Source organism: Pteropus medius, unplaced genomic scaffold, assembly GCF_902729225.1.
Source record: "Pteropus medius unplaced genomic scaffold, Ma_sr-lr_union100, whole genome shotgun sequence".
Taxonomy (NCBI): Eukaryota; Metazoa; Chordata; class Mammalia; order Chiroptera; family Pteropodidae; genus Pteropus; species Pteropus medius.
Genome location: NW_024343578.1, coordinates 3,626,930 through 3,651,247, shown reverse-complemented (window position 1 = coordinate 3,651,247; position 24,318 = coordinate 3,626,930). Strand labels below are relative to the sequence as shown.

Genomic DNA, 24,318 nt, shown 5'->3' with positions numbered 1-24,318 from the left:
AGCTTGCCACCTGGCTCTGGCTGCTCTGGGAAGGGGCCGAGTCTGGGTCTTCCCAGAGCTGTTGGAGTCAGGGATGAATCGAGAGTTCTTGGAACACAGCTGAGTTCTGTGTGTGGGGTGGGGGGTCCACAGAGTGCCCTGGCGGGGCAGAGACCCCATGCAACGGCCATGGGACCTGCCTGGATGGCATAGACAGGAACGGGACCTGCATCTGCCAGGTAAGGGCCGGGCAGGCTGGGGTGGGAGACATTGGAGGGGCTGCACTGACTGGGCATATTTTTCCACCAGGAAAACTTTAGTGGCTCAGCTTGCCAGGAGTGCCAAGACTCCAACCGGTATGGGCCTGACTGCCAGTCAGGTGAGCACTGGCAGGGCAGGAAGGCAAGGCCAATGTCTACCTGGGGTCCTGTAGACACTCAGTCCCTGCAACCAGCCCCCGCCAGCTTCCCTCCCAGCCCCTCAGCCTTGCATTTCTTCTCTAGAGACACAAAATTTTTTTCATCATACCCCTATCCCCTCCACTTGCTGTTCTCGGAGGCCTCCTCCAGGAAGCCCTCCCTGAACTCCCAGGCTGGGCCAGGTGCCTCCCTGGGCTCCCACTACCCCTGTGGCCCTGCATCACAGCTCTGGACTCCTGAAGTTGTACCTGTTGGAGCTGAGTTCTGGAAATGCAGAGGGCAGAGACTCAATGTCCCTTCGTGTCCCTGGTTTACACCCAGAGGCTAGGGCCCCACCTGTTCCTATGTATTCCTCCCAGTGTGCAGCTGTGTGCACGGTGTGTGCAGTCGTGGGCCACTTGGGGATGGAAGCTGCCTGTGCTTTGCTGGATACACTGGACCCCGCTGTGACCAAGGTGAGCAGTGCTGCTGGGATTGCTTGGGCAGCGGGATCTAGGTGACCAGAACAGGAGAGGTCAACTAGGTGAGGGATGGGGCCTGAGCCTTAGCAGGACCTCTGCCTGCAGCCTAATTTCTTTCTAAGTAAGAAAGACACACAACTGGTCACGGGGAAGGGGAGGTCTCATCTGAGACCTCAACTGTCCAGAACCCAAGAAAGGGCGGGGCCTTTGCCAGAGTTACACAGCAGAGCACATATGCTCCTGTGTTCCTCCCTAACCTGGGGCTTCAGCCATTGTAATGCTTTCCCTTCTCCACTCAGAGCTGCCTGTGTGCCAGGCCCTGAACTGTCCCCAGAACTCCCAGTGCTCTACAGAGGCCCCCACCTGCAGCTGCCTGCCTGGCCATACCCAGGAGGGCCGCGAATGCCGAGGTAAGTCTGTGACTTAGATGCCCAGGGCTCCAGCTCAGGGTGAACAGGAAGCAGGAGAACATCCTTTTAAATCAGCAAGTGCAGTCTGGCCATTTACAGACAGGGAGAACTGTCCCTGAGGGAGGTAAAGGCTGCCTGTCCCCGAGGTCTAGATCGACTTGCTCACCCCATCTTTGGGTCATCATAACGGAAACTAAAGGAGACCTTCTTGGGTCCCCAGCTCACTTGAGTTTTCTCTCTCTGCCCTGGCAGCCCCCGACCCTTGCCGGCCATCACCCTGCTCTCCGTTGGCCCAGTGCTCAGTGAGCCCCAGGGGGCATGCGCAGTGTCGCTGTCCCAAGAATTACCATGGCGATGGGACGGTGTGTCTGCCGCAGGACCCATGCAGCACCAACAATGGTGGCTGCCCCAGCAACTCTACCTTGTGTCTGTACCAGGGGCCAGGCAAGGTGAGTGGGGACCCAGGCTGGATCTACCCGCCCACACTGTCTGTGGGACCCTGAGCAAAGGGAGCCTCAGCTGCCCCATTTTTAAAATGGGAAAACGATAGCACCCTCTTCTCGGAGAGTGGTTGTGGGGGCCGAGTAGAGCTCTGTGGGTGTGGCAGATGCCAACAGTCCTCTTGGATGTGATGTCACCCTCATGGCCCTTCCCTGTGGCCCAGGCCTCCTGCAGATGTAAGCCAGGCCTGGTCAGCATCAACCACAATGCCTTCGCGGGCTGCTTTGCCTACTGCTTCCCCTACTCCTGTGACCGGTCAGCCACCTGCCAGGTGACCCCTGATGGGAAGACCAGGTGGGCACAGGGGCCTCGGGGTGGACACCAAGGGTAGGGCACAGAGGATGGACTGGGCAGGGGCAGGTGTGCACATGTGTGCACCCTCAGCTCAAGGTCCTGTGGGGACAGGTAGAAGGGGGCCAGAAGGTGGCGACCGGCCCCACACCCCTGCCCCAACCAGTCTTCCCCACCCCCCAGCTGTGTGTGCAAAGAGGGCCAGGTGGGGGATGGACATGCCTGCTACGGACACCTGCTCCACGAGGTGCAAAAGACCAGCCTGGGGATGAGAGTCGCCCTCTCCATGCTGGGTGTGTGACCCTGCCCCTCGCGCCTAGCACTGCTAGCAGGACGGGAGGGCGCGGACCCCTCAGATTCCTGTTCCTCTGCCCAAGCGCTATGGAAACAAGGGGGGACTGGGTGGGGTTCATGGTGGAGGTGAGCTAACTCCCCAGACCTGATGCCCAAATCTACCCCAGAACCAATACCCCCCACCACATCTCCCTAAAACAGAAGACTAATGGCTTAGGGTCTCCGTAGATCCATTCTGATGCACCCTCTCCTGGACCCCCCAGACCAGGGCTGCCAGGAGATCCTCACCACGTCGGGCCCGTTCACCGTGCTGGTGCCGTCCCTCTCCTCCACCCAATCCAGGACCATGAATGTGAGGCCGGGCTCATCCACCATGCTGGTGCCACCTCTCTCCTCCAACCCCTCCAGGACCATGAATGTGAGACTCTCCCCATCGAGAAGCTGGCTGCCAGGCCTTGCCTCCTTCCTGGACCCTGCCCCAGGCTTCGAGGCCTGAGCGAGTTCCCAGTCTCCACTCTGGGGAAATGAGGCCTGGGAGCCATCTTGTCCCCTTTGTAGCTTGGCAGAGTGGCATGCAGGGGACCACCCACCCTGGGCCCCCTAGGCACCCCGATCCCCTTGTGCCTGCAGGCTTCCCTTGCCCAGCAGCTCTGCAGACAGCACATCATCGCAGGGCAGCACATACTGGAGGAATTAGGGACCCAGCAGCAAACACGCAGGTGGTGGACACTGGCTGGGCAAGAGATCACCGTTACTTTCAACCGCTTCATGGTAAGCGGGGGAACCCCAGCCTGGGGACCAGCAGAGTCACAGATTGGGGACACAGCTTGAGCAAAGGTGTGGCAATGGGACAGGACCTCAGTACAGGAAATTAACATGTGGAGTCTGAGCCAGAGGTCTCATTTCTCCACAGCAATACACCTACAAATACAAAGACCTGCCCCAGCAGACATTCACCATCCATAAGATCAACTATCCAGCAGCTAATGGTGTCTTCCACACAGTTTCCGCCCTGCGGTGGCAGCCCCCACCAGAGCTCCCTGCAGACCCTAAGGTAAGCCAATGTCCTCTTCTCCCCAACCCTGTGCCACTGGGTGACCTCTGACCCCCATAGAATTCAGGGAGGTGGCAGGGGCAGTTTTGGGTGGGGCTGGGGCAGAGTGCTTTCCTCTCTGGTACTGAAGCAGCCTCACCCTCTTCTCTGTGGCCTTAATGCTTGCCCTTCCTGCAGAGAACCATTAGCCAGATCCTTGCCTCTACTGAGGCCTTCAGCCGGTTTGAAACCATCCTGGAGGTGAGTTGGGGGGAAAGGTCCTGACCCATCTGATCTTTTGGGCCGGGACCCCTCATTGCCCAGAATCTGCTCCGCGGTGATTTGGGGTCCTGGAGTAGCCCCCATACTAGAACTCGCCATCACCACCCTGAGGTTCTGCAGTAGCATGGACCCCTTGCCGATATCTCCAACTTATTCCTGGTGGGGGTTCCCTGTGGGCTGAGTGTGGCAGGGCCCAGGCATGGTTCAGAGTTGAGGGCTAGCCACAGAGCCCCCCTGAGCCTTTCTCCCACCATCACAGAACTGTGGGCTGCCTTCCATCTTGGATGGGCCTGGGCCCTTCACAGTCTTTGCGCCAAGCAACGAAGCTGTGGACAACTTGCGTGACGGACGCCTCATCTACCTCTTCACAGCAGTAAGCTAGGCAGAGAGAAGGGACTGGGAATATGGGGGCACCAGGGCTCCTACCTCTCCTACTGGGCCTCCAGCAGCCAACACTCTCTCCTCTGCCAGGGTCTCTCCAAACTGCAGGAGCTGGTGAGGTACCACATCTATGGTCACGGCCAGGTGAGAGGTTCCCCTCCCAGAGAGTGGCCAGCTTGCATCTGATGCTGGGCTGTTGAGGGGTTTGTCTGTGGGTTCCGGCCTTCCGAGGGGCTCCTTTTCCTCTCCTCGCCCGTCTGGACTATTATAGCACAGAGGAGAGTCCAGGGACCAAGGTGGTGTCTGTGAGTCACCTGGACAGGACTGGGTGTGGCCCCAAAATCTGTGGCTCATACCCAGCCTAAGGCCACCCTCTCCTCTGCCCCAGCTGACCGTCGAGAAGCTCATCTCCAAGGGTCGAGTTCTCACCATGGCAAACCAGGTCCTGTCTGTGAATATCTCTGAGGAGGTGAGATCCAGGAACACCTGGAATGAATGGACTGATGGAGGGACTGGTGATAACTCGCCAATTATTTGCCCTCTTTCAGGCCCACCTTTGTGCTCCATGCCCTGTGGCCAGCAGGCTCTGGTGGGGGTCATATGGGAGGCAGGCACAGATCAATCCTTTGGGAGCCTGACAGGCTGGGAGGACTCCAAGAGGAGGAGGCAGAGGAGCACATGGGTGGCAGGGTTGGTAGTGGGAGGTTGCTCCATGTGGCAGAAACTATGTGGGTCAGGGCATGGAGGCTGGAGCAGTGTTGCCAGAGCAGAAGGTGTTGCTGAGGAGCGGGGAGAAGAGACAGCGGGGCCTTCATCTCACTGAGCTGCAGTGGTGGGGGTGGCATCAGGGGAGGGGCTGAGCTTTTTGGGCTGCTTTGGTTGCATACTGGGCTCTGCCACAGGGGCGCATCCTGCTGGGACCTGCAGGGATCCCACTGCGGACAGTGGACTTGCTGGCTGCCAATGGCGTGATCCACATGCTGGAGGGCATCCTGCTGCCCCCGACCATTCTGCCCATTCTACCCAAGCACTGCATCCAGGAACAGCACCAGATCGTGGTGGTAAGTGCACACCGCATAACCCGGGCCTTTCTGACACCCCCAGCACTGCTGGTGTACGGGTCATCTTCCAAGAGAAATTCTCCTCAACTCAGTGGGTGGGCTGATGGTGGCTCTGGGACCCAGACACAGACCTCACAGACTCACCTGGACTCTCCCACATCCCCTCAGCAGTTCTGCTGATCGTCCCTTTGAGATAACTCTTGCATCTTCCATCCTGTCCACAGCCTCCCTGCTGAGGCCTGGGACTCTCATGCTCTCAACGCCAAGCTCCTATCCACTGTAGGGCCTTTGTTCTTGCTCTTCCTGGCCCTCTCCTGGCCCTCCTGTGGTTGACTTTTTTTTATACCTCAGCTCTTGGCTTCATGCCACTTTCTTACGGTTTGCTAAATAAATAAACCAGGGCTAACTGTTCTCCCCATCTTCCCCTGCCCTGCCCTGCCCTGCCCTGCCCAGGGCTCCTGCGTGGACTGCCAAGCCCTGAATACCACCGATACGTGCCCCCCCAACAGCGTGAAGCTGGTGAGCATCCCTTGGCCCAGCCCTCAGGGCTGACTCCTAACTGTCCAGCAGGAATTCTGCCTGGGGTCAAGGTGGGGCAGTGGGGCTGGGAGGCTAGGCTGGACCCGGAGGGTGGGAGTGCTGAACCCAGGGGACAGAGATCCCTTGACCAGGGCTGCCAGATGAAGGGGGTTGCCAAGGACCCATACCTACTGACCAGCCTTGCACGGCCCACTCAGGATATCTCCCCTGAGGAGTGTGTCTACATCCATGACCCTACTGGACTCAACGTCCTGAAGAAGGGCTGTGCCCGCTACTGTAACCAGACCATCCTGGTGAGCCAGGGCATGGGGCATTTAGTGTCTAGTAACCTGGGGCACTTGCTCTCCCCTTGGGCCCCCAGGCTGGGGCTGGGTGGGCTGCCTTCCTCAGGGAGCTGGGCTGCATCCTAATGGTGGAACAGGTGTCACAGAGGGGTCACCCACCCCCTTGCTCCAGAGATGGGACAAGGGAACAGAAGGAGCCTGGACAGTGGGAGTGGCATTGTGCCAGACAGATCTTTAGACATGCTCTGTCTCTTACAGAAACCTGGCTGCTGCAAAGGGTTTTTTGGGCCGGACTGTGCACAGTGTCCGGGGGGCTTCTCCAACCCCTGTTATGGCAAAGGCAACGTAAGTTCCATCCTGCTCAAGGGTGAGGAGTCGGGGAGGCAGGGTCTTCTCAAGCCGGCCAGTGACTGGCTGAGTGTCTGAACCAAACCCACCTCTCTGGCTTCAGTTCCCTCACATCTAGGCAGTAGAAGTTGGATCATATTATTTTTACTATTTTAATTAGAAATAGTTAATTAGATAGATTTTGTATCTATTTTCATAAAAGCTATTTGTGTGTTATGTTTTTGGGGGCGGGGTGCTTTTTTTTCTTTTGCCACTTTGTAACATCAGGGTTACTTTAACACCTGGCTAGGGAAGAACACAGGAATTATGTGTTTCTAGGTTGAGCAAAAGTCACCCACAAAAAGGGCCAGGTTCCTTTTAAGATGGAGTTCCCAACCTCTGGGGCCATGGACCAGTACCGGTTTGTGGCCTGTTAGGAACTGGGCCACACAGCAGGAAATGAGCGGCAGGCAAGCAAACGAAGCTTCATCTGTATCTGCAGCCGCTCCCCAGCACTAGCATCACTACCTCAGCTCCACCTCGATCAGCAGGCATTAGATTCTCATAGGAGCACTGTTCCCTAGTGCCGAAAAGGTTGAGGACTGCTGTTTTAGGCTACTAGTTCCTAGGCGGCATCGGTGATTTGGAAGGTCTCTTTCAGGATAAAGTCTTCCAGGGGGATACGGAGCTCAGAGCCAGCCCACAGTGGAAAGGGGTGATGGGGGAGGGGGTGTGGAGAGTCCCTTCCCGGTGACTGATCCTGCCTCCTGCCCACCCCCAGTGCAGCGATGGGGTCCTGGGCAATGGGGCTTGCCTCTGCTTCCCAGACTACAAGGGTGTTGCCTGCCACATCTGTTCCAACCCAAACAAGCATGGTGACCAGTGTCAGGAAGGTAGGTGATCCTGGCCCAGGTTGCCTGTCAGGAAGAAAAACATTCTGCCTGGAAAGGGGGCTGGGGACTCCCAAGAAGGGGAATAGAGCCCCTGGAGAAAGGATAAAGGCCAGAGAGAGTGGAGGAGGATTCGGGAACAGAAACAGATCTCTCTTCAGCCATGCCAGGAAGAGAACCGTGGTTCAATCTAAAGCATTCAGGATTTAGGTCAGACACACAGGAGAACTTCTCAAAAGTGGATTTGGGGGGAAGGCAGCTAGAATGGGGTGATTGAAAGCAAAAAATGCCCCCTCTCATTTCCTCTGCCAGCCCATTGAATTTGGGATAACCTGATTTTGTGAACCTGAAGTCAATTCTGTGCTGGCTGCCCCATTCCCAGCATGTCTTCAGCTGCATCCTGGCCCCTGCCTCAGTTTCCCTGCTCCCATCTCCTCCCTGCAGACTGCGGCTGTGTCCATGGTCTATGTGACAACCGTCCAGGCAGTGGGGGTGTGTGTCAGGGTGGCACATGCGCCCCAGGCTTCAGCGGCCGCTTCTGCAACGAGTCCACAGGGAACTGTGGGTCCACAGAGCAGGCCCAGAACTGCCACCAGCATGCCCGCTGTGTTAGCCAGGGGGGCATCGCCAGGTGAGGGCTCAAGCTTCCTCTCTGTATGTCTATGACCTCTCTTGTTATTTGTTCAACCTCTAGCCTCTTTCAGAGGTTTACTGGAGGCCCTCCATTTACCCTCCCCCAGGTGTCTCTGTCTCGATGGCTTTGAAGGTGATGGCTTCTCCTGCACATCCAGGAACCCCTGCTCCCACCCAGACCGTGGTGGCTGCTCAGAGAACGTCAGTCTCATTGTCCCTTCCCTGAAGTCCTGATCCAGGGGTGGGAGGTGGGACTCCTTTGCCCTCTGCCCTCTGCCCTCTGCCCTCTGCCCACTGCATTGCAGCCCTGAGCCATTTATCTGTGGCTCTCATAGGCCGAATGTGTTCCTGGGGCCCTGGGCGCCCACCACTGCACATGCCACAAAGGCTGGAGTGGGGATGGCCGTGTCTGCGTGGCCATCGATGAGTGTGAGCTGGACGCACGAGGTGGCTGCCATGCTGATGCTCTCTGCAGCTATGTGGGACCTGGGCAGGTGAGGCATAGCAGGCCTGGAGACAGCAGAGTGGGATGGAGGATCTCCTTGTAGCCCTTCAGACTCTGGAAACATCCACTCCAAGAGCTCAAGCTCAGGGTCTCAAACCTCAGACACAATGAGAATCCAGTTCTGAAATGTTGAGTAGTATAATCTGGAAGCAGTGGTCAGTGCTGGGAGCCACGTGAAGGCCCCGAGAGTTTCCATGGAAAGCACATTCCAGGGCCAGTCTAGGCAGCATTTTTTCCAAGTCAGAAGGCTGTGACTCCTGTCTCTCAGGGATGAGGACTCTCATAACCAAATCAATGAGTTCTCTGCATTAAGTGGCCACTGGGGCCATTGTCTTCTGACAATTAGTTCATTCATTCACTCATTGGTTTCCCAAAATCTTTAGACCAATGGACTCCAGCTCTGTAACTTTGCAATCTCAGAATCTGGAGATTTCCATGTGAAGCATTTCAGGCCTGGTAAACTCGAGGACTGCCTGGCATTTAAGAATATCTCATACATCGATTGGGAGGCTAGGCCTGGCTGGTTCAGGGTCAGCCTCTGCATGGCCCAGACCTGTGCAAGGACCCATGGGGCTCTCTGTCCTCCCACTCCATGATGGCCTGGGACACCAGCCCATGGGACCTTAGCAGTGAGAGCTCAGATGGGCATGAATAATGGAGGTCCGAACTCCAGCGGGAGCTTTAACATTCAGAACCGAGTGAAATGAGCAGGTTGAGACACCCCCTTGCTTGCAAATAAGGGCAACTGAGATTCGGGGAGTCTCACCGGTAACTCGCCTGCAGTGGCGACAAGCCTAAGGACGCTGTCATTTAGTGGGAAGGATCAGAGCTGACAGGTAGAGTGGCAGGACTGGAGATGAGATTGAGCCGCCATCCCTGGGACTGGCCTTGGCAAACACCTGCCCACTCATCACACACCGCTGACTCCACCTGCCCTGGCAGGGCCCAGGCCTGAGAGCAGAGGGGCACAGAGCCTCCATGGATGCTTCCCTGCTGATGCCATCACTCGATCAGACTCAACCCAAGAGCTGATCTACCCTCAGGGCCTCAGTTTCCCCATCTGAAACACAGCTCTCCAAGGGTGGGGCTGGGAGAAGCTCCTCTGGGGTCTGAGCAGGCCTCTCTAGGGTACAGTGCCTATCAAGAGCTGAGGAGTAGAGGAGGAAAGGGTTAGGTCCTCTTGGTGAGAAGAGGCCCTCTGCTCCCAACCTCTTCAGAGCCGGTGTACCTGTAAGCTGGGATTCGCTGGGGACGGCTATGTGTGCAGCCCTATTGACCCCTGCCGGGCAGGAAACGGTGGCTGCCATGACCTGGTGAGCAGTCTCAGAGCCTGGGAGGCTCTGCGGGGTGGGCATTGGCTGCAGTCTTGCACTCTCTCTGGATGTCTTGTCTCTGGTCAGGACTGGAATCTTTCTAAACCCCAAATCCAAACTCTGTCACGTCCTTGCCCATAGGATAGAGCTTTCGCTCCTTATTAAGGCCCAGCCCCAGCCTAGACTCCTCCCTTCGCCCTGGCCCCCGCTGCCCCCATTCCATTCTCTTCTGCAAGGCCACTCTGAGCTTCTTGTTGTCCCCCGACCTCATTCCGCTCTAACGTCACCACATCTCTGCTCAGGTATTCTGGAGGGCTTCCTGCACCACACCTTTGGCCTGGCTAGCTCCTCCTGCTCTCAACTCAGGCCTCTTTTGAGGGTCCAGGGCCTCCTGGGTGCTCCCACAGATCTGGGCTTCTGTAACCCATCTGTCACAATGGGGTGGGTAACTCATGTCACCTTCTCAGTGATCCTGGAAGGCAGGGCCAGGCACTCCAAAGGACCAACATGAATGCAGATTGAATGGAAGGAGTGAGAAAGAGTGGTGACAGGTGGACAGACAGAAGGAGGGGGTGTGATAAGGGTGGATAGAGAGATGGAGAATGGGTGTTATCCAGCTCTCCATATGGGTGCTGAATGAAGGGACATGTCTCTCTGTCCCACCTTCACCCCAGGCCACCTGCAAGGCAGTAGGGGGAGGTCAGCGGGTCTGCACATGCCCCCCTGGCTATGGGGGTGATGGCTTCAGCTGCTATGGAGACGTCTTCCAGGTGAGTGGTTCCCTGAGCTTGGGAAGGGGTTCTCTATGAACCTCAGGTGGGAAGGGGCAGTACTCAGGGCCCCGGCGGGGAGGGGAGGCTCCGGTTTGTCCTTAAGCCCATGATCTCGGCTCTTTCTCTTCCCTTAGGAGCTGGAGGCAAATGCCCACTTCTCCATCTTCTACCAGTGGATCAAGGTAGCACAGGGCAGAATGCTGGGATTGGGGCTCAAATCCAGGAGGTCTCCCTGAATACAGGGGTGCCACATAACATCTCTATTCGCTGGAGGTGGGGGCGGGCCTAGAGGCTGGGAGCAGGTAATCTTAAGATGGCGGCTGCCTTCATCTTCCTCCTGTCCCTCTGCACACCTCACACACAGAGAGCCAGCATCACTCTTCCTGCCAACAGCCGAGTCACAGTCCTGGTGCCCTCTGAGTCTGCCATCCGTAGGCTGAGCCCCGAGGACCAGGCCTTCTGGCTGCAGCCAAGGATGCTGCCACACCTGGTCAGGTGGGCAGGCAGGGCCAGGCTCTGGGAGGGGGCTTTTGTGCAAGACCCAGCCCTTCCCCAGATGTTCTCAGCCTGGCATGTGTCTACCTTTGGGGATGGAGCTCAGTCTCAGAGGTCTCTGTAGGTTAAACTAACCTGGTTCCATGGTACCCCCCAACTGTGCCCCCTTAGGGCTCATTTTCTTCAGGTCGCCCTTTCTGAGGAGGAGTTGGCCCAGCTGGGCGGGCAGGAGGTGGCCACGCTGAGCCCCACCACACGCTGGGAAATTCGCAATATCAGTGGGGTATGCGGTAAACTCTGGGTAGAAGGAACCGTGCAGGGCATAGGAGGAAACTTGAGTGGCTGTAGGCTTCCTGGACTGAGGCCCCCAAGGGTTGAGATTGGGATCCCTTCCCCCTGCTCAGAGGGTGTGCCAGGGACACTTTTGCTGCTGTGCTGTGTCTTTGGGGTAGCAGTGACTGTCCCGCCAAGAGTTGCCTGCCCATCTCTGTCTGCGTGTGCATACTGTCCCTCTCATGCATGGGCCCTGCTGAGGGTATACATACCCATCTGGTAGGTCCTGAGTCTGAGTATGTCTGGGCCAGGCTAGAGGTCATCCGTGGGTACCTGGACACCCAGCAGCCTCTCTGTTGCTGTCACACCCACTCTTAAGTGTCTACCTGTGCCGACTTGTAGCTGAGCTCTGCCTATTGTCTTCCAGAGGGTCTGGGTGCAGAACGCCAGCGTGGACGTGGCTGACCTCCTTGCCACCAATGGTGTCCTACATGTCCTCAGCCAGGTATGGCTGGAAGGGAGTGTGTGCAGGGAACCTTCTGTGCAGCCAAGAAGCAGTGACATACTGACCAGCCCCCATACTCTTCGCCAGGTCCTGCTGCCTCCAAGAGAGGATGTACTGGGTGAGCAGGGGTTGCTGCAGCAGCTGGACTCAGTGCCTGCTTTCCGCCTCTTCCGGGAACTGCTGCAGGTAAGGGCAAGAGAGCGGGGTGCTCAGCCAGGGGCACTCCACCACCGTGTGCGGAGGTCGCTGGCTGGCTCCCAGGGTCAGGACCGAGGGCAATTATGCCCATCTCTGATCCCGGCTCCCTGTCCCTAGCACCACGGTCTGGTGCCCCAGATTGAGGCTGCCACTGCCTACACCATCTTCGTGCCCACAAACCGCTCTCTGGAGGCCCAGGGCAACAGCAGCAGCCTGGTGAGGTCACTGGGACAGGGGTGACCGAGGGGCAAGGGCGAAGGCTCAGAGGGTGAGCCTCCTATCCCTTGGCAAAGAGACGCAGTGGGAGGAACACCACTATCCAGGGCACCTGATAGTCCTGGAGCCCCTGAGCTTCTCCTTCCCCTCAGGATGCGGACATAGTGCGACATCATGTGGTCCTGGGGGAGGCACTCTCCATGGAAGCCCTGCGGAGGGGTGGACACCGAAACTCCCTCCTGGGCCCCGCCCACTGGCTTGTCTTCTACAACCATAGTGGCCAGGTTTGTGGGGACAAGACCCTCCCCTAGGCACTCCACTCTTGAAGGCCCATCCCCTTTGGAGTTCTTCCTGCTGGGAGCCTCCAACCTCTGATCCAGGGACTGCCCGGCCTGGGAGACCCCCATCCATGGAGATGGTCCCAGCCCTGAGGCCCTCCCTGGCTTGTAACCCCCAGGGTGAGGGTTGGTCGGTGTGAGCTGGGTTCAGCTTCCTGCCCCACTCCTCAGCCTGAAGTGAACCATGTGCCGCTGGAAGGCCCTGTGCTGCAGGCCCCTGGCCGCTCACTGTTTGGTCTTTCGGGGATCCTGACGGTGGGCTCAAGCCGCTGCCTACACAGCCACGCAGAGGCTCTGCGGGTGAGAGGCTGGGCTAGAGGAGGGCAGCTGCGGAGCTCAGAGCTGGGAGGCGCTTGCTGGTGGGGTCGGGCACTTTGTCAGGGGTGGGAGAGCTGTCAGCCTGCCCTGGAGGAAGGAAGGCGGGTTTGCTGGCCCCCTCCCCAGGAGCACCTGACTCTCTGCCCTTCCTCCCCCTAGGAAAAATGTATAAATTGCACCCGGAAATTCCGCTGCACTCAGGGCTTCCAGCTGGAGGTGAGACTGGGCTTGGCACAATTCCATCCCTATTTCATTTGCTCTCAGTTCTCTCGAGGTGTCCAATCCCTGGGACCCAGCTCTGCTTGCCCAGGCTTGGGGAACTAGAATGGCATGGGCTGCTCACCTTCCCTGATGGTGGCCAGGAGGCCTGGGCCCAGGTCTGCCCGGAGCAGGCCTCACTCAGATTTGCCCCCAAAGGCCTGGGACCCTGAGGCCCAGGCCAAGATCCTGCCCTCCCTCTCCTCATCAGGTTTATTTGTCTCAGCCTCTCCCTGTCCCTTCTGCTATCCGCTTGCCTGTGTCACCCACTGATACCTAGTTTGTCTGTCTGTCTGTCTCCTGCCTGTCCCCATTTCCAGAACACCCCCAAGAAGAGCTGTGTCTACCGATCTGGCTATTCCTTTTCCCGGGGCTGTTCTTACACGTGTGCCAAGAAAATCCAGGTTTGCCCTGAACTTCCTCATCCCCAGATCTTCAACCAGAGAGAAGGAGATGGCAGTGGGGGCCCAGAGGAGGAGCCTGGATTAGATTTCAAGGGCAGAGGCAGGGCTGGGACTTGGCTGAGGCCAGTGAAGCAAGGGCCAGAAGAAGGGCAAAGGAGAGAGGGCCGAAGTCAGAGGGGCCAGTATTTGTTCCTATGGCCAAGCCCTCAGAAAGAGGGGCTGGGGAGAAGAAAGGCCCAGAGACGACACCCTCAGCCAAGCCCAGGGGCAGCAACTGGATCCAGCTGTGCCCCTCACTGTGGGGTCTGTGGGGAGGGTTGTGGAGAGCAGTCTCCATTTCCCTGGGTCCAACTTGCTTTGTTCCGTGGCTTTGCGGCCCCCAGATACTCTCACCCTGCTTGACATTTTGCTTTCCCTTGACATCTGTCCCGGCCTGTGCTGGGCTTCTCCTTGCATTCCCTCCCGCAGGTACCTGACTGCTGCCCCGGTTTCTTCGGCACACTGTGTGAGCCATGCCCGGGGGGTTTGGGTGGCGTGTGTTCGGGCCATGGACAGTGCCAGGACAGGCTCCTGGGCAATGGGGAGTGCCGCTGCCATGAGGGCTTCCACGGAACAGCCTGTGAGATGTGTGAGCTGGGCCGCTACGGGCCCAACTGCACCGGAGGTGAGGATGGGGAGGGGGCAGGAATGGTGGGCAACCTGGCAGAGGACGGCAGTCATAGTGATACCCCGGCAAAGGCAGGACGGAGGCAATGCGTAATTCCCATCTTCCCCTGTCTGCCCTCAGTGTGTGACTGTGCCCATGGGCTATGCCAGGAGGGGCTGCAAGGGGACGGAAGCTGTGTCTGTAATGTGGGCTGGCAGGGCCTCCGCTGTGACCAGAGTGAGTAGCTCCAAAGGGGAGGCAGGCGCTCCCTGGGAGGTGGTTCCTGGGTCTGAATGACCAGAACCATCCCATCTTCCTACCCCCCAGAAATCACTGGCCCTCACTGCCCAGAGAAGTGTGACCCCAATGCCAAGTGAGTGAGCCGGTCCTAAAGCAGATGGGCAAGTGGGTGGGGGGACTGGGGTCAAGGCAGGAGCTGGGGGGCATAGGCTGACTGTTGCCATCCCTCCCAGCTGTGTACAGGAATCGGCAGCAGTCCCTGTCTGCATCTGTGCCGCAGGGTACTCAGGCAACGGCACCTATTGTTCAGGTCCAGCTATACCGATGCCTCGGGCTCTCTCTGAAATTTGGGGGTGGCTTTCCCTGCAGAGTCCTCTCCACTCCCTCTAGATCCAGTCCCTTTCCCTGTCCCATCTCTGGTCTTAGCCATCCCTCTGACCTTTTCCTTTCCCCCACGCCCCCCTTCCCCGTCTCCACTCGGTCCTCTTGCCTGCTCCTCACAACTCTCTGGGATCATCTACCCTTAGAAGTGGACCCCTGTGCCCATGACCATGGAGGCTGCTCCCCCTACGCCAACTGCACCAAGGTGGCACCTGGGCAGCGGACATGCACCTGCAAGGACGGCTACACAGGCGATGGGGAGCTGTGCCAGGGTGAAGCTGGGATCCCTTCCGGGTGCACACAGGGCTAGGTGTCTAGTTTCAGTGGTCTGAGTTAGAGTAGGAACAGCTCGGGGGCACACAGGGGTGTGAGACCTGAGGGTGCTGAGAGCCGGGGATGAGAACCTGGACTGACAGATGAATGGAGGGGCTGCCTAGGGCGCCCCTCATCCTAGTGTCTTTTCCCCCAGAAGCTAACGGCTGTCTCATTCGCCACGGGGGCTGCCACGTGCATGCCGAATGTATCCCCACAGGCCCCCAGCAGGTCAGCACAACAGGGTTGGACACTGGGGCTGTGCCATTCCCCCATAGGGTGGGGCCCCCCAGACAAGGCTTGGGGGTGCTCCTTCTGTCCAGGGCGCTGGTCCCCTCTTGGGTTCCAGCAGCCCCACTGACCAGGATTTGGGACAGGTCTCCTGCAGCTGCCGCGAGGGTTATAGCGGGGATGGCATCCGGACCTGCGATCTCCTGGACCCTTGCTCCCAGGTTAGGCCCCCAGGCCCATCTCATTTTACAGGGGGAGGAGACTAAGGCTGGAAACAGTTTTCTTTGCCCCCAGCAGGGTTTTAAGGGCCTCTGAAGGGAGAGCCACCCTTCCCACAAGCTCAAGTCTGATCAGTAGGAAACAGGGCTTTGGAGGTTTGGACAGGAACCTTCATGGCCCTTCCCCAGGGCTGGTTGGGACAGAGAAGTCCTGGGAGCCACTGATGCCTCTCTCTCTTATCCCTGCCTCAGAGTAATGGAGGCTGCAGCCCCTATGCTGTGTGCAAAAGCACAGGGGATGGCCAGAGGATGTGCACCTGTGATGCAGCCCACACTGTGGGTGATGGTTTCACCTGCCGTGCTAGAGTCAGCCTGGTAATGATGCCCAAGTCATACCCCTGACCCAACCTTGGCTATGCCCCCCTTAGGCCTGATCCATGGTTAAGACTCCAAATTTCCTGACCCTGACCCCTGACTCCACCTGGGCCTGACCCAGTTTTGATTCATGAAACTAATCCTGACCCCAGCTCAGAACCCCGTGGCTTTCCTTTCCTCATCTCTGCCTTGGCCAGACCTTGGGCCGCAGGCGCTGGGCCAGGCACCAGGCCCTGAATGGGGGCCACCCAAAATCTGAGCTGATCCTCGCCCCCCCAGGAGCTCCTTCGGGACAGGCATGCCTCATTCTTCAGCCTCCACCTCCTGGTGAGTGACCAGCTGGCCTCCATTTCCTAGGTCCTGCTTGGGCTTCTTTGACCTGCAGGTCCTACTTCTCTGTGGGCATTCATGTTCTCATTTGGTGAGGGCGTTGAACAGTCTGGTTTCTCAGAGTCTGAGTCTTTCCACAGAAGATCCATGGAAGCCCCGAGTTGGTCCCACGTTGCCCTCTTCCACTCAAGCTGTTCTCCCTCCCCTCTCCAGAAATACAATGAGCTCAAGGGCAAAGGGCCTTTCACAATCTTCGTGCCACACGCGGATCTAATGACCAACCTGTCGCAGGTAACGCAAACCCCAAGAGCAAGGGGAGGGATGAGCATAGCGTAGGGGTAGGTAAAGGCACAGTCAGGGACCCTCACAACTCCCTACCCTTCTACCCTCACGACTTCCACTCCAGGATGAGCTGGCCCGGATTCGAGCCCATAGCCAGCTCGTGTTTCGCTACCACGTTGTCGGCTGCCGGCAGCTGCGGAGCCAGGATCTGCTAGAGGAGGGCTATGTTACCACGCTCTCAGGGCACCCGCTGCGGTTCAGCGAGAGGGAGGTGAGCCCAAGCCGGGTCTCCGACATGGGTGGTCCACAGACCCAGGACTCTGCAGCTAAGCCCCCGCCCCTGCACTCCTGTGCCCTGTCCCCATGTGTTTAAGACCCTCTCACTTCTCCTGGGCCAGGGCGGGCTTCAGTGAGACCGAGTAGAGTCCTGCCCCGGACTCCACCCACTACCATGAACCTGTTTCCGGGCTCAAGACTTCTGAGCCTGGCCCTATGCTGGTGCCCCGCTCCCCGCTCCCACTTGGCCCGCAGCTATTTCCCTGGGAGGGAGGTGAGACCTGCTGTCTTCACCCCACTCAAGACTTGCCCAGCCCAGGCTCCACCCCTACCTCAGGCCCCACCCACCCCACTGATCCGCTTCATTCAGTCCCGGCTCCACCCCCATGTGCCCGTGCCTTGCCCCCAAGGGCAGCATATATCTCAATGACTTCGCACGAGTGGTGAGCAGTGACCACCAGGCGGTGAATGGCATCCTGCACTTCATTGACCGTGTCTTGCTGCCGCCCGACGTGCTACACTGGGAGCCTGAGGCTGCCCCGACCCCACGGGTATGCCCTGGGCATGGGCCTGGGAGCCTTAAGACAGGTGGCTGGGGGCTTGGGATCGTTTCTCCCCGACTGACCTCACTGCTCACCAGCGCCTTTCCCTAGAGAAATGTCACCGCTGCTGCGGATAGCTTCGGTTACAAGATTTTCAGTAGCCTTGTGAAGGTACTGCTCCCATGTGTGGATCTGTCAGTGTGAGCATATGTGCACATGTATATATGTGAGTGACTGTCAAATGTGTGTGCAACTGTGTGTACGCTCCCCTGTCTGTGCACACCCCCATCTATGGGCAAACCTGTCCTTTATGTGATTGAGCACATCTGTGCAGAGGTGACGCCATTGTGCATGAGCTTCCCAGGAGGAGCACAAGGGCATGCTATTTGTGCCTGCATACCAGACAACGGTCAAGCTTTAGCCTGCATGTATGTCCATGTATAATACCGGCCTGGGATGGCAGAAGAGTGTGGCTGGTGAAAAGGCTACCTTGGTCCCCAGAACTCCTTCCTCATCTCTGGGTTTAGCCCGCTACTTCTGCCCACTAGGCTCCGACTAGTCTGTGATTACCATACCTCTGCTTCTCCTCCCCAGATGGCTGGTCTCCTGCCCCTGCTTCGAGATGTGTCCCACAGACCCTTCACAATGCTGTGGCCCACAGACTCTGCCCTGCGAGCCTTGCCACCTGATCGCCAGGCCTGGCTGTACCATGAGGACCACCGTGACAAGCTGGCAGCCATTCTGCGGGGCCATGTGATCCGCAACATCGAGGTGGGTACACCCCTAGACCTTGGTCCCCACTGCCTGCCAATGGCAGCCTGCCTACCCAGCTCCAACCATGGCTCCATCTGCTCAGGCCTTGGCATCTGACCTGCCCAACCTGGGACCGCTCCGCACCATGCATGGGACTCCCATCTCTTTCTCCTGTAGCCCGGCCCGGCCAGTAAGTCTGGAGAGAAAGCTTGAATGAGGGAAGGAGGCAGGGGTCCTGGCATGGGAGGGGCCGCAGCACAACTGTGGACCCCCACATGCCCCATATCCTCAACCTGCAGGGCGAACTCATAGTGGGTGAGGATGACGCCCATATTGTGCAGCGGCACCTGCCCTTTGAGGGTGGCCTGGCCTACGGCATCGACCAGCTGCTGGAACCACCTGGCCTTGGTGCCCGTTGTGACCGCTTTGAGACTCGGCCACTGTGGCTGGTGAGGGAGGCTAGGGGTGGATGGGCTGGAGCCCAAGCCCACCTGTACTGCCCATTCACCTGACCTTGCTGTGTTGGCCTCTATTCTTTCCAGAAAATTTGCAGCATCTGTGGGCGGGAACCTCCCTGTCCTGAGGGCTCACAGGAGCAGGTAAGGGGCTGGGAGCTGGGTGGGGGTTTGGGTAGGGCCCAGGGACCACCAAGCTCAGGCAGTTTGCAGCCCGGCTCCTCTTGGCCCAGGGTAGCCCCCAGGCCTGCTGGCGCTACTACTCAAAGTTCTGGACATCCCCTCCACTGCGCTCCTTGGCACTGCGCAGCATTTGGGGCCAGCCCCAAGGTCTGGGAAGGGGATGCCACCGCAACTGTGTCACTACCACCTGGAAGCCCAGCTGTTGCCCTGGTCACTATGGCAGTGAGTGCCGAGGTGAGCATCCAAGATAGCCCAGGGCGAGCTCTGGCTATTATTTCTGAGGGGTGTTGGAAAACTCAGGAGCGAGGTGGGTCTGGGGGGTGGTGAGTGGATTTTACCAGGAGAGAATGCTCTAAGAGGTGGAGTGGCTGTGTAGATGGTGCAGAACTTGGCAGGGTGTGCTGGGGGTGGGGTCTGGGTGTTCTCCAGATCATGGGAGCCTGGAGCATTCTCAGCAGCATGGAGACATGGGCGGGTTGTTGTTTCTGGAAGATCCTGGGCTGCCAATGCGTGGAGGATGGACGGTGTGTGGCTGGGCTGGAGATGCATGAGTGGGGAATCCTGATGAGAGCCCTGGCCCCCACCTCACTTCTCCTACTCTATCCCCTAGCTTGTCCTGGGGGTGCCAGCCACCCCTGTAGTGACCATGGCGTGTGCATGGACGGCATGAGTGGCAGTGGGCAGTGTAGGTGCCGTTTGGGGTTTGCTGGGACAGCCTGTGAACTCTGCGCCCCAGGAGCCTTTGGGCCCCATTGCCAAGGTGCGCTGTCCTTCCCCGCCCTGCCCCACCCCACCCCCTGATTCCCTTGGCCTGTGTGCTAACTCCATCCTCCTGCCTGTCCCACTCTCCAGCCTGCCGCTGCACCTTTCATGGCCACTGTGATGAGGGCCTTGGGGGTTCTGGCTCTTGCTTCTGTGATGAGGGCTGGACCGGGCCACGCTGTGAGGTGCAGCTGGGTGAGTGGCCCTTGTCCTTGTGCCCACCATGGACACACCAGCGCATGGCCAACTGTACATGCAGATAGAGGGACCGAGGGTAGGTGGGAGGGGACCTGGGGGGATCCAGGAGGACAGCTACTAACCTGGATATGTGGGGTGGGCCCTGGGGAACAGAGCTGCAGCCTGTGTGTGCGCCACCCTGCGCACCCCAGGCAGTATGCCGTGCGGGCAACAGCTGTGAGTGCAGCCTGGGCTATGAAGGGGACGGACGCATGTGCACAGGTGAGCAGGTGGGTGGGGACGTGAGGTGGGAGGCCCCATTCCCCTCCTGCCACCTGGTCCAAGCACTCTCTCCCTGCCCTCAGTGGCAGACCTGTGCCAGGATGGGCGTGGCGGCTGCAGTGAGCATGCCAACTGCAGTCAGGTAGGCACAGTGGTCACCTGCGCCTGCCTGCCAGACTATGAGGGTGATGGCTGGAGCTGCAGAGCCCGCAACCCCTGTGAAGACAGCCACCATGGGGGCTGCAGCGAGCATGCCGACTGCCTGAGCACTGGCCCGGTGAGCAGGAGAGGAGCCAAGCAGCTCGGTAGGGAAGCCCCACAGAGTAAATTCCCCAGTCCCTGAAGGGTTCCTGCTTGCTCTCCTGCCCCAGAACACACGGCGCTGTGTGTGCCATGCTGGCTATGTGGGTGACGGACTGCAGTGTCTGGAAGAGCCTGAGCCACCTGTGGACCGCTGTCTAGGCCAGCCCCCACCCTGTCACATGGATGCCGTGTGCACTGACTTGCACTTCCAGGGTATGCTTCCCTGCCTCCTCCTAGTGCCCTTGCCTCACCTCAGTGTCTCTGGCTGACCATTCATCCCTCCCTTCTGCAGAGAAACGGGCTGGTGTCTTTCACCTCCAGGCCACCAGTAGCTCTTATGGTCTTAACTTCTCAGAGGCTGAGGCAGCATGTGGAGCTCAGGGAGCTGTCCTTGCTTCTGTCACTCAGCTCTCTGCTGCCCAGCAGGTGCGTGGGGCCCAGGAACATGGAGCCAGGCCTGTAGGAGCCCTTCAAGTTGGGCCTTGGGTCTCAGCATCCCCTCCTGTCCTTACAGCTGGGCTTCCACCTGTGCCTTGTGGGCTGGCTGGCCAATGGCTCGGCTGCCCACCCTGTCGTCTTCCCTGCGGCAGACTGTGGTGATGGTCAAGTGGGCGTAGTCAGCCTAGGGACCCGGAAGAATCTGTCAGAGCGCTGGGATGCCTACTGTTACCGTGTGCAAGGTGCAGCCACCCCAACCACGTTTCACTCTCTAGTTCTGCCCCTTCCCACCAATCCACCAACCTGTCGAACCCTCTTTCCCACAGACGTGGCCTGTAGATGCCGTGATGGCTTTGTGGGTGATGGGACCAGCACGTGCAATGGGAAGCTGCTTGATGTACTAGCTGCCACCACCAACTTCTCCACCTTCTACGGGGTGTGCAGGGGGCCAAGGGGTGTAGGGTAGCTGGGATCCCTGGGGAGGGAGTCCACTCACAGCCCTGTCTTGCCACCCTCCCAGATGCTGCTGGGTTATGCCAATGCCACTCCCCGAGGTCTTGACTTCTTGGATTTCCTGGACGATGAGCTCACCTACAAGACACTCTTTGTTCCTGTCAACGAAGGCTTTGTGGACAACATGGTAACTAGCAGGGGTATGGCCTGATCCTGCTCCCTCTGGCTGGCCCGGGCCAACAGGGCCTTTGCTTTGCCCACAGACGCTGGGTGGCCCAGACCTGGAGCTACACGCCTCCAACACTACCTTCCTGAGAACCAACATCAGCCAGGGTACTTTGCTCCCCTCCCACTCAGGCGTCAGCCTTGTCATCAATGATGTGGGCACAGGCAACAGTTCTTGGGCTCCTGTGGTAAGTCTGGTCACTGCCCCTTCCCTGCCGGCCCTGGCCCTCACTCACCACTGGGCCTGACTCTGGTCTCCCTACAGGACCCAGGGGCAGTTGTGGTTAGTCATGTCATCGTGTGGGACATCATGGCCTTCAATGGCATCATCCATGCTCTGGCCAGCCCCCTCCTGGCACCCCCACAGCCTGTGAGTAGGTGGGGGACAGGCAGAGCTGCAAGGGGTCAGGGGACAGCTCCAACTAGGTCCTTGATGCTCTCCTTGTTTGTAGCGGGCAGTGGTGGCACCTGAGGCCCCATCCGTGGCAACAGGTGTTGGGGCTGTGGTAGCCACTGGAACACTGCTGGGCCTGGTGGCTGGAGCCATCTACCTCCGTGCTCGAGCCAAGGCCACAGGCTTTGGCTTCTCTGCTTTCCAGGTAAGGTTGGGTTAGGGGTAGGGTGGAGTCCATCAGTCTTGCCGAAGGCCCCTAACCACTCACCTCTCTTCTCAGGCAGAAGATGATGCTGATGATGACTTCTCCCCATGGCAGGAAGGGACCAGCCCAGCCCTGGTCTCTGTCCCCAACCCAGTCTTTGGCAGCCATGACACCTTTTGTGAGCCCTTCGATGTGAGTATAGGGGCAGGGGGGTGTGGGAATGGGCCCAGGGCCTGGTCTCAGCCCAGCTACACATGATCCTCCCCACAGGACTCACTTCTGGAGGACTTCCCTGACACCCAGAGGATCCTTGTGGTCAAGTGACACGCCTGGGGCTGAAGCAGAGGCTCGAGCAGGAGGGCAACCACTTTACTGCCTGTCTGGACAGATGCCCAGAGTTGGCGGGGCAGGGGGGACAGGGGCCTGTTCTGGACAATAAAGTTGCTCTCAGCGGATGTGGGCCATGTCACTGAGGAAGGGTGTCTTCATGCAGCCAGTGCAGAGCTGGTCCATCCAGAGTGGTGCCTCGTGCTGCAGGGGTGTACGGCGTGGGTAGAAGGTGAAGTCCACGCGGTAGTTGAGCAAGCAGCTGAGGGAGGCCATGTAGAGGTCGGAGAAACGCACAAGACGCCGAGAGAAGTAGGTGGGGTTGTGGAAGGTGCGGAAGATGCTCCCAAACTGAGCGTTGAACAGGGCCTTGGTGATGCACCTGGGGAAGGTGACACGGGGTACTTGAGGGGCCGCACAGGATGGGGCTGGGCCCAAGATTCCTGCCCTGGCCCTGCCCTGCTCACCTCAGCTCCTGCCGCTCTTTCATCCAGGCAGCCAGCACCTGCCTTGATTCGGCGTCCTGGTAGGTCTGGGGGAGACGAAGTGTATGTTGGGTATGTGACCAGGTAGCAGGCCCTGTCCCTCCCCCAGGACATCCCAGCCACCCCGCCTCCGCACCTGCATGCGCTCCAGCAGTCCCGTGAGTGCCTGCTGCCACGTCAGCGAGTGCATGTATTGCTCCGTGTTAATGATGCGGATCTCACGCTCTAGCTCGGGGATGATGGCGCCTGTGCGCCAGCCATGCCGCAGCATAAGATCCTGGGGGGCAGGGCAGAGGACAGGGCTCAGCACCAGCTAGGGGGCTCCCTCCGCTTCCCCTGTGGCCCAGTCTTGCCCTCCTCACCGCCAGGTCACTGTAGAGGTGGTCTCCAAAGTAGAGCACACGGGGGCCGCGCCATTCTGTCAGACGCAGGAAATCAAACAGGTTTCCCTGGGAGGATGTGGGGGAACACTGCTGAGACCAGTGTGCCAAAAGGGCTCCCATGGGGCTGCCAGAAGCATGCCTGGCTCTCTACCCGTCCTCCCGAATCCCCAGAGGCAGCAAGGTCCCTCTAGCCGGATGCTGGGCTGCCCTTTCCCGCGGCCTCGCTGTCCCCTCTTGGCTCTGGCTCTTGTTACTTCCCTCTCATGCTCAGAAAGGGGGTCTGCCTGCTGCAGGAAGGTCTCTTATAGGCCTGGCATGGTGCCCTGCACCCCTGGGGTCTCCCTGCCTTGTGGCCTCACACCCGCCCCAGGCTAGGGACTAAGTCCAGTTTGTGGGAAACGAACTGCAGCAGCAGCCTCACAGCTCTGAAGTCTTCCTAGCCTCTCCAGCCTGAGCCCAGAGGGACCCAGCAGACCAATGGCAGACCTCACTGTGAGGCCGTCTGCCCTTCTTGCTCCAAAGTCGGAGAAAAGATGAAAACACTCAGCCAGGCTCAAACACAGCAGAAGAAGCTTGTAGGAGAGCAGAAATTGGGGGAGAGGGGCCGAGCAGGAAGTGCAACAGCCACAGGGCAGGAGCCTACACCCCAGCTGAGAACTGAGAGTCAGCAAAAAGGAGTTACTAGAGAAGCTCGTGCACGTGAGAGGCCGCGGGAGATGAAAGTCATGGAGATACGAATGGTTGTGAAAGACTTCACTGTTGAAATAAACTTGAGTGGAGAGGCTGAGGAGCAGGGAACCCCTCTGAAGAGGGAGATATGATGGGCAGAGAGGTTGTGCCTTGAATGAATCAAAAGAATCTTGAGGTGCAGGTGCTGAGTCAGCAAGGATAGTCTGAGGTTCCAGCAATAGGAGAGAGGGAGGGAAGAGGTGGAGAGAGCAAAGAAAGATGAGAACCTGGTAGGATCCCCCACACACATACACGCACACTCAGGCTTAGCCAAGTGCCCAGACAAAGGAGGTCATCACCCTCAGAGCTGAGGGGAAGAGCCTGCACCCCAGGGAGGAGGCTGGATAGTTGGGGGCCAACAGGGAGGCTGAGCAGTGGGCAGGGGTGTGAGTACTGCCTGCAGGCTGGGCGTTCATACTGGGTACCTTGAAGCTGCTCCAACCACTGACTTCCTCCCTCCCCCAGCTTCTGAATTCCCTGCCCCCAAGAAGCCCAGCTCACCAGCTCAGCCAGGATTTCCGCATTCCATCCAGGGCCAAATGCTCAGAG

At 58.8% G+C, this 24,318-nt stretch overlaps 2 protein-coding genes across 5 annotated transcripts in view; one reads left to right on the top strand and one right to left on the bottom strand.

Moving 5' to 3' along the window:
* STAB1 (stabilin 1) overlaps positions 1–22,258 on the top strand; it is a 27,382-nt gene extending 5,124 nt beyond the window's left edge. Inside the window, exons 4-69 of one of the 2 annotated variants that reach the window (XM_039867488.1) lie at positions 133–218; positions 289–358; positions 758–853; positions 1,159–1,269; positions 1,522–1,718; positions 1,934–2,064; positions 2,245–2,354; positions 2,619–2,707; positions 2,986–3,126; positions 3,269–3,409; positions 3,587–3,649; positions 3,930–4,043; positions 4,142–4,195; positions 4,440–4,520; positions 4,954–5,112; positions 5,566–5,631; positions 5,850–5,945; positions 6,195–6,281; positions 7,045–7,156; positions 7,598–7,784; positions 7,894–7,987; positions 8,122–8,280; positions 9,509–9,604; positions 10,279–10,374; positions 10,512–10,559; positions 10,742–10,872; positions 11,044–11,155; positions 11,573–11,650; positions 11,738–11,836; positions 11,966–12,064; positions 12,217–12,348; positions 12,574–12,702; positions 12,880–12,936; positions 13,299–13,382; positions 13,851–14,046; positions 14,170–14,265; positions 14,356–14,401; positions 14,502–14,578; positions 14,796–14,921; positions 15,119–15,192; positions 15,339–15,413; positions 15,663–15,785; positions 16,065–16,112; positions 16,329–16,406; positions 16,522–16,668; positions 17,084–17,224; positions 17,327–17,386; positions 17,810–17,986; positions 18,072–18,158; positions 18,268–18,417; positions 18,511–18,567; positions 18,657–18,840; positions 19,217–19,366; positions 19,459–19,563; positions 19,720–19,827; positions 19,911–20,104; positions 20,199–20,343; positions 20,423–20,556; positions 20,645–20,810; positions 20,895–21,004; positions 21,089–21,208; positions 21,285–21,434; positions 21,512–21,616; positions 21,699–21,845; positions 21,921–22,037; positions 22,116–22,258. In XM_039867488.1, the coding sequence (XP_039723422.1) occupies positions 133–218; positions 289–358; positions 758–853; positions 1,159–1,269; positions 1,522–1,718; positions 1,934–2,064; positions 2,245–2,354; positions 2,619–2,707; positions 2,986–3,126; positions 3,269–3,409; positions 3,587–3,649; positions 3,930–4,043; positions 4,142–4,195; positions 4,440–4,520; positions 4,954–5,112; positions 5,566–5,631; positions 5,850–5,945; positions 6,195–6,281; positions 7,045–7,156; positions 7,598–7,784; positions 7,894–7,987; positions 8,122–8,280; positions 9,509–9,604; positions 10,279–10,374; positions 10,512–10,559; positions 10,742–10,872; positions 11,044–11,155; positions 11,573–11,650; positions 11,738–11,836; positions 11,966–12,064; positions 12,217–12,348; positions 12,574–12,702; positions 12,880–12,936; positions 13,299–13,382; positions 13,851–14,046; positions 14,170–14,265; positions 14,356–14,401; positions 14,502–14,578; positions 14,796–14,921; positions 15,119–15,192; positions 15,339–15,413; positions 15,663–15,785; positions 16,065–16,112; positions 16,329–16,406; positions 16,522–16,668; positions 17,084–17,224; positions 17,327–17,386; positions 17,810–17,986; positions 18,072–18,158; positions 18,268–18,417; positions 18,511–18,567; positions 18,657–18,840; positions 19,217–19,366; positions 19,459–19,563; positions 19,720–19,827; positions 19,911–20,104; positions 20,199–20,343; positions 20,423–20,556; positions 20,645–20,810; positions 20,895–21,004; positions 21,089–21,208; positions 21,285–21,434; positions 21,512–21,616; positions 21,699–21,845; positions 21,921–22,037; positions 22,116–22,169 (7,352 nt within the window). In that variant the 3' untranslated portion in view covers positions 22,170–22,258. Of the gene's footprint in view, positions 1–132; positions 219–288; positions 359–757; positions 854–1,158; positions 1,270–1,521; positions 1,719–1,933; positions 2,065–2,244; positions 2,355–2,618; positions 2,774–2,985; positions 3,127–3,268; positions 3,410–3,586; positions 3,650–3,929; positions 4,044–4,141; positions 4,196–4,439; positions 4,521–4,953; positions 5,113–5,565; positions 5,632–5,849; positions 5,946–6,194; positions 6,282–7,044; positions 7,157–7,597; positions 7,785–7,893; positions 7,988–8,121; positions 8,281–9,508; positions 9,605–10,278; positions 10,375–10,511; positions 10,560–10,741; positions 10,873–11,043; positions 11,156–11,572; positions 11,651–11,737; positions 11,837–11,965; positions 12,065–12,216; positions 12,349–12,573; positions 12,703–12,879; positions 12,937–13,298; positions 13,383–13,850; positions 14,047–14,169; positions 14,266–14,355; positions 14,402–14,501; positions 14,579–14,795; positions 14,922–15,118; positions 15,193–15,338; positions 15,414–15,662; positions 15,786–16,064; positions 16,113–16,328; positions 16,407–16,521; positions 16,669–17,083; positions 17,225–17,326; positions 17,387–17,809; positions 17,987–18,071; positions 18,159–18,267; positions 18,418–18,510; positions 18,568–18,656; positions 18,841–19,216; positions 19,367–19,458; positions 19,564–19,719; positions 19,828–19,910; positions 20,105–20,198; positions 20,344–20,422; positions 20,557–20,644; positions 20,811–20,894; positions 21,005–21,088; positions 21,209–21,284; positions 21,435–21,511; positions 21,617–21,698; positions 21,846–21,920; positions 22,038–22,115 lie in introns of both variants that reach the window. The other variant, XM_039867487.1, reaches the window with a different exon arrangement.
* Positions 22,194–24,318, bottom strand: part of NT5DC2 (5'-nucleotidase domain containing 2) — an 8,866-nt gene continuing 6,741 nt past the window's right edge. The window contains exons 11-14 of one of the 3 annotated variants that reach the window (XM_039867525.1): positions 23,020–23,106; positions 22,794–22,934; positions 22,640–22,704; positions 22,194–22,554 (exon numbers count right to left, since the gene is read on the bottom strand). In XM_039867525.1, coding sequence (XP_039723459.1) covers positions 22,293–22,554; positions 22,640–22,704; positions 22,794–22,934; positions 23,020–23,106 — 555 coding nt within the window. In that variant the 3' untranslated portion in view covers positions 22,194–22,292. The remainder of the gene's footprint in view (positions 22,555–22,639; positions 22,705–22,793; positions 22,935–23,019; positions 23,107–24,318) is intronic. The other 2 variants (XM_039867527.1, XM_039867526.1) reach the window with 2 other exon arrangements.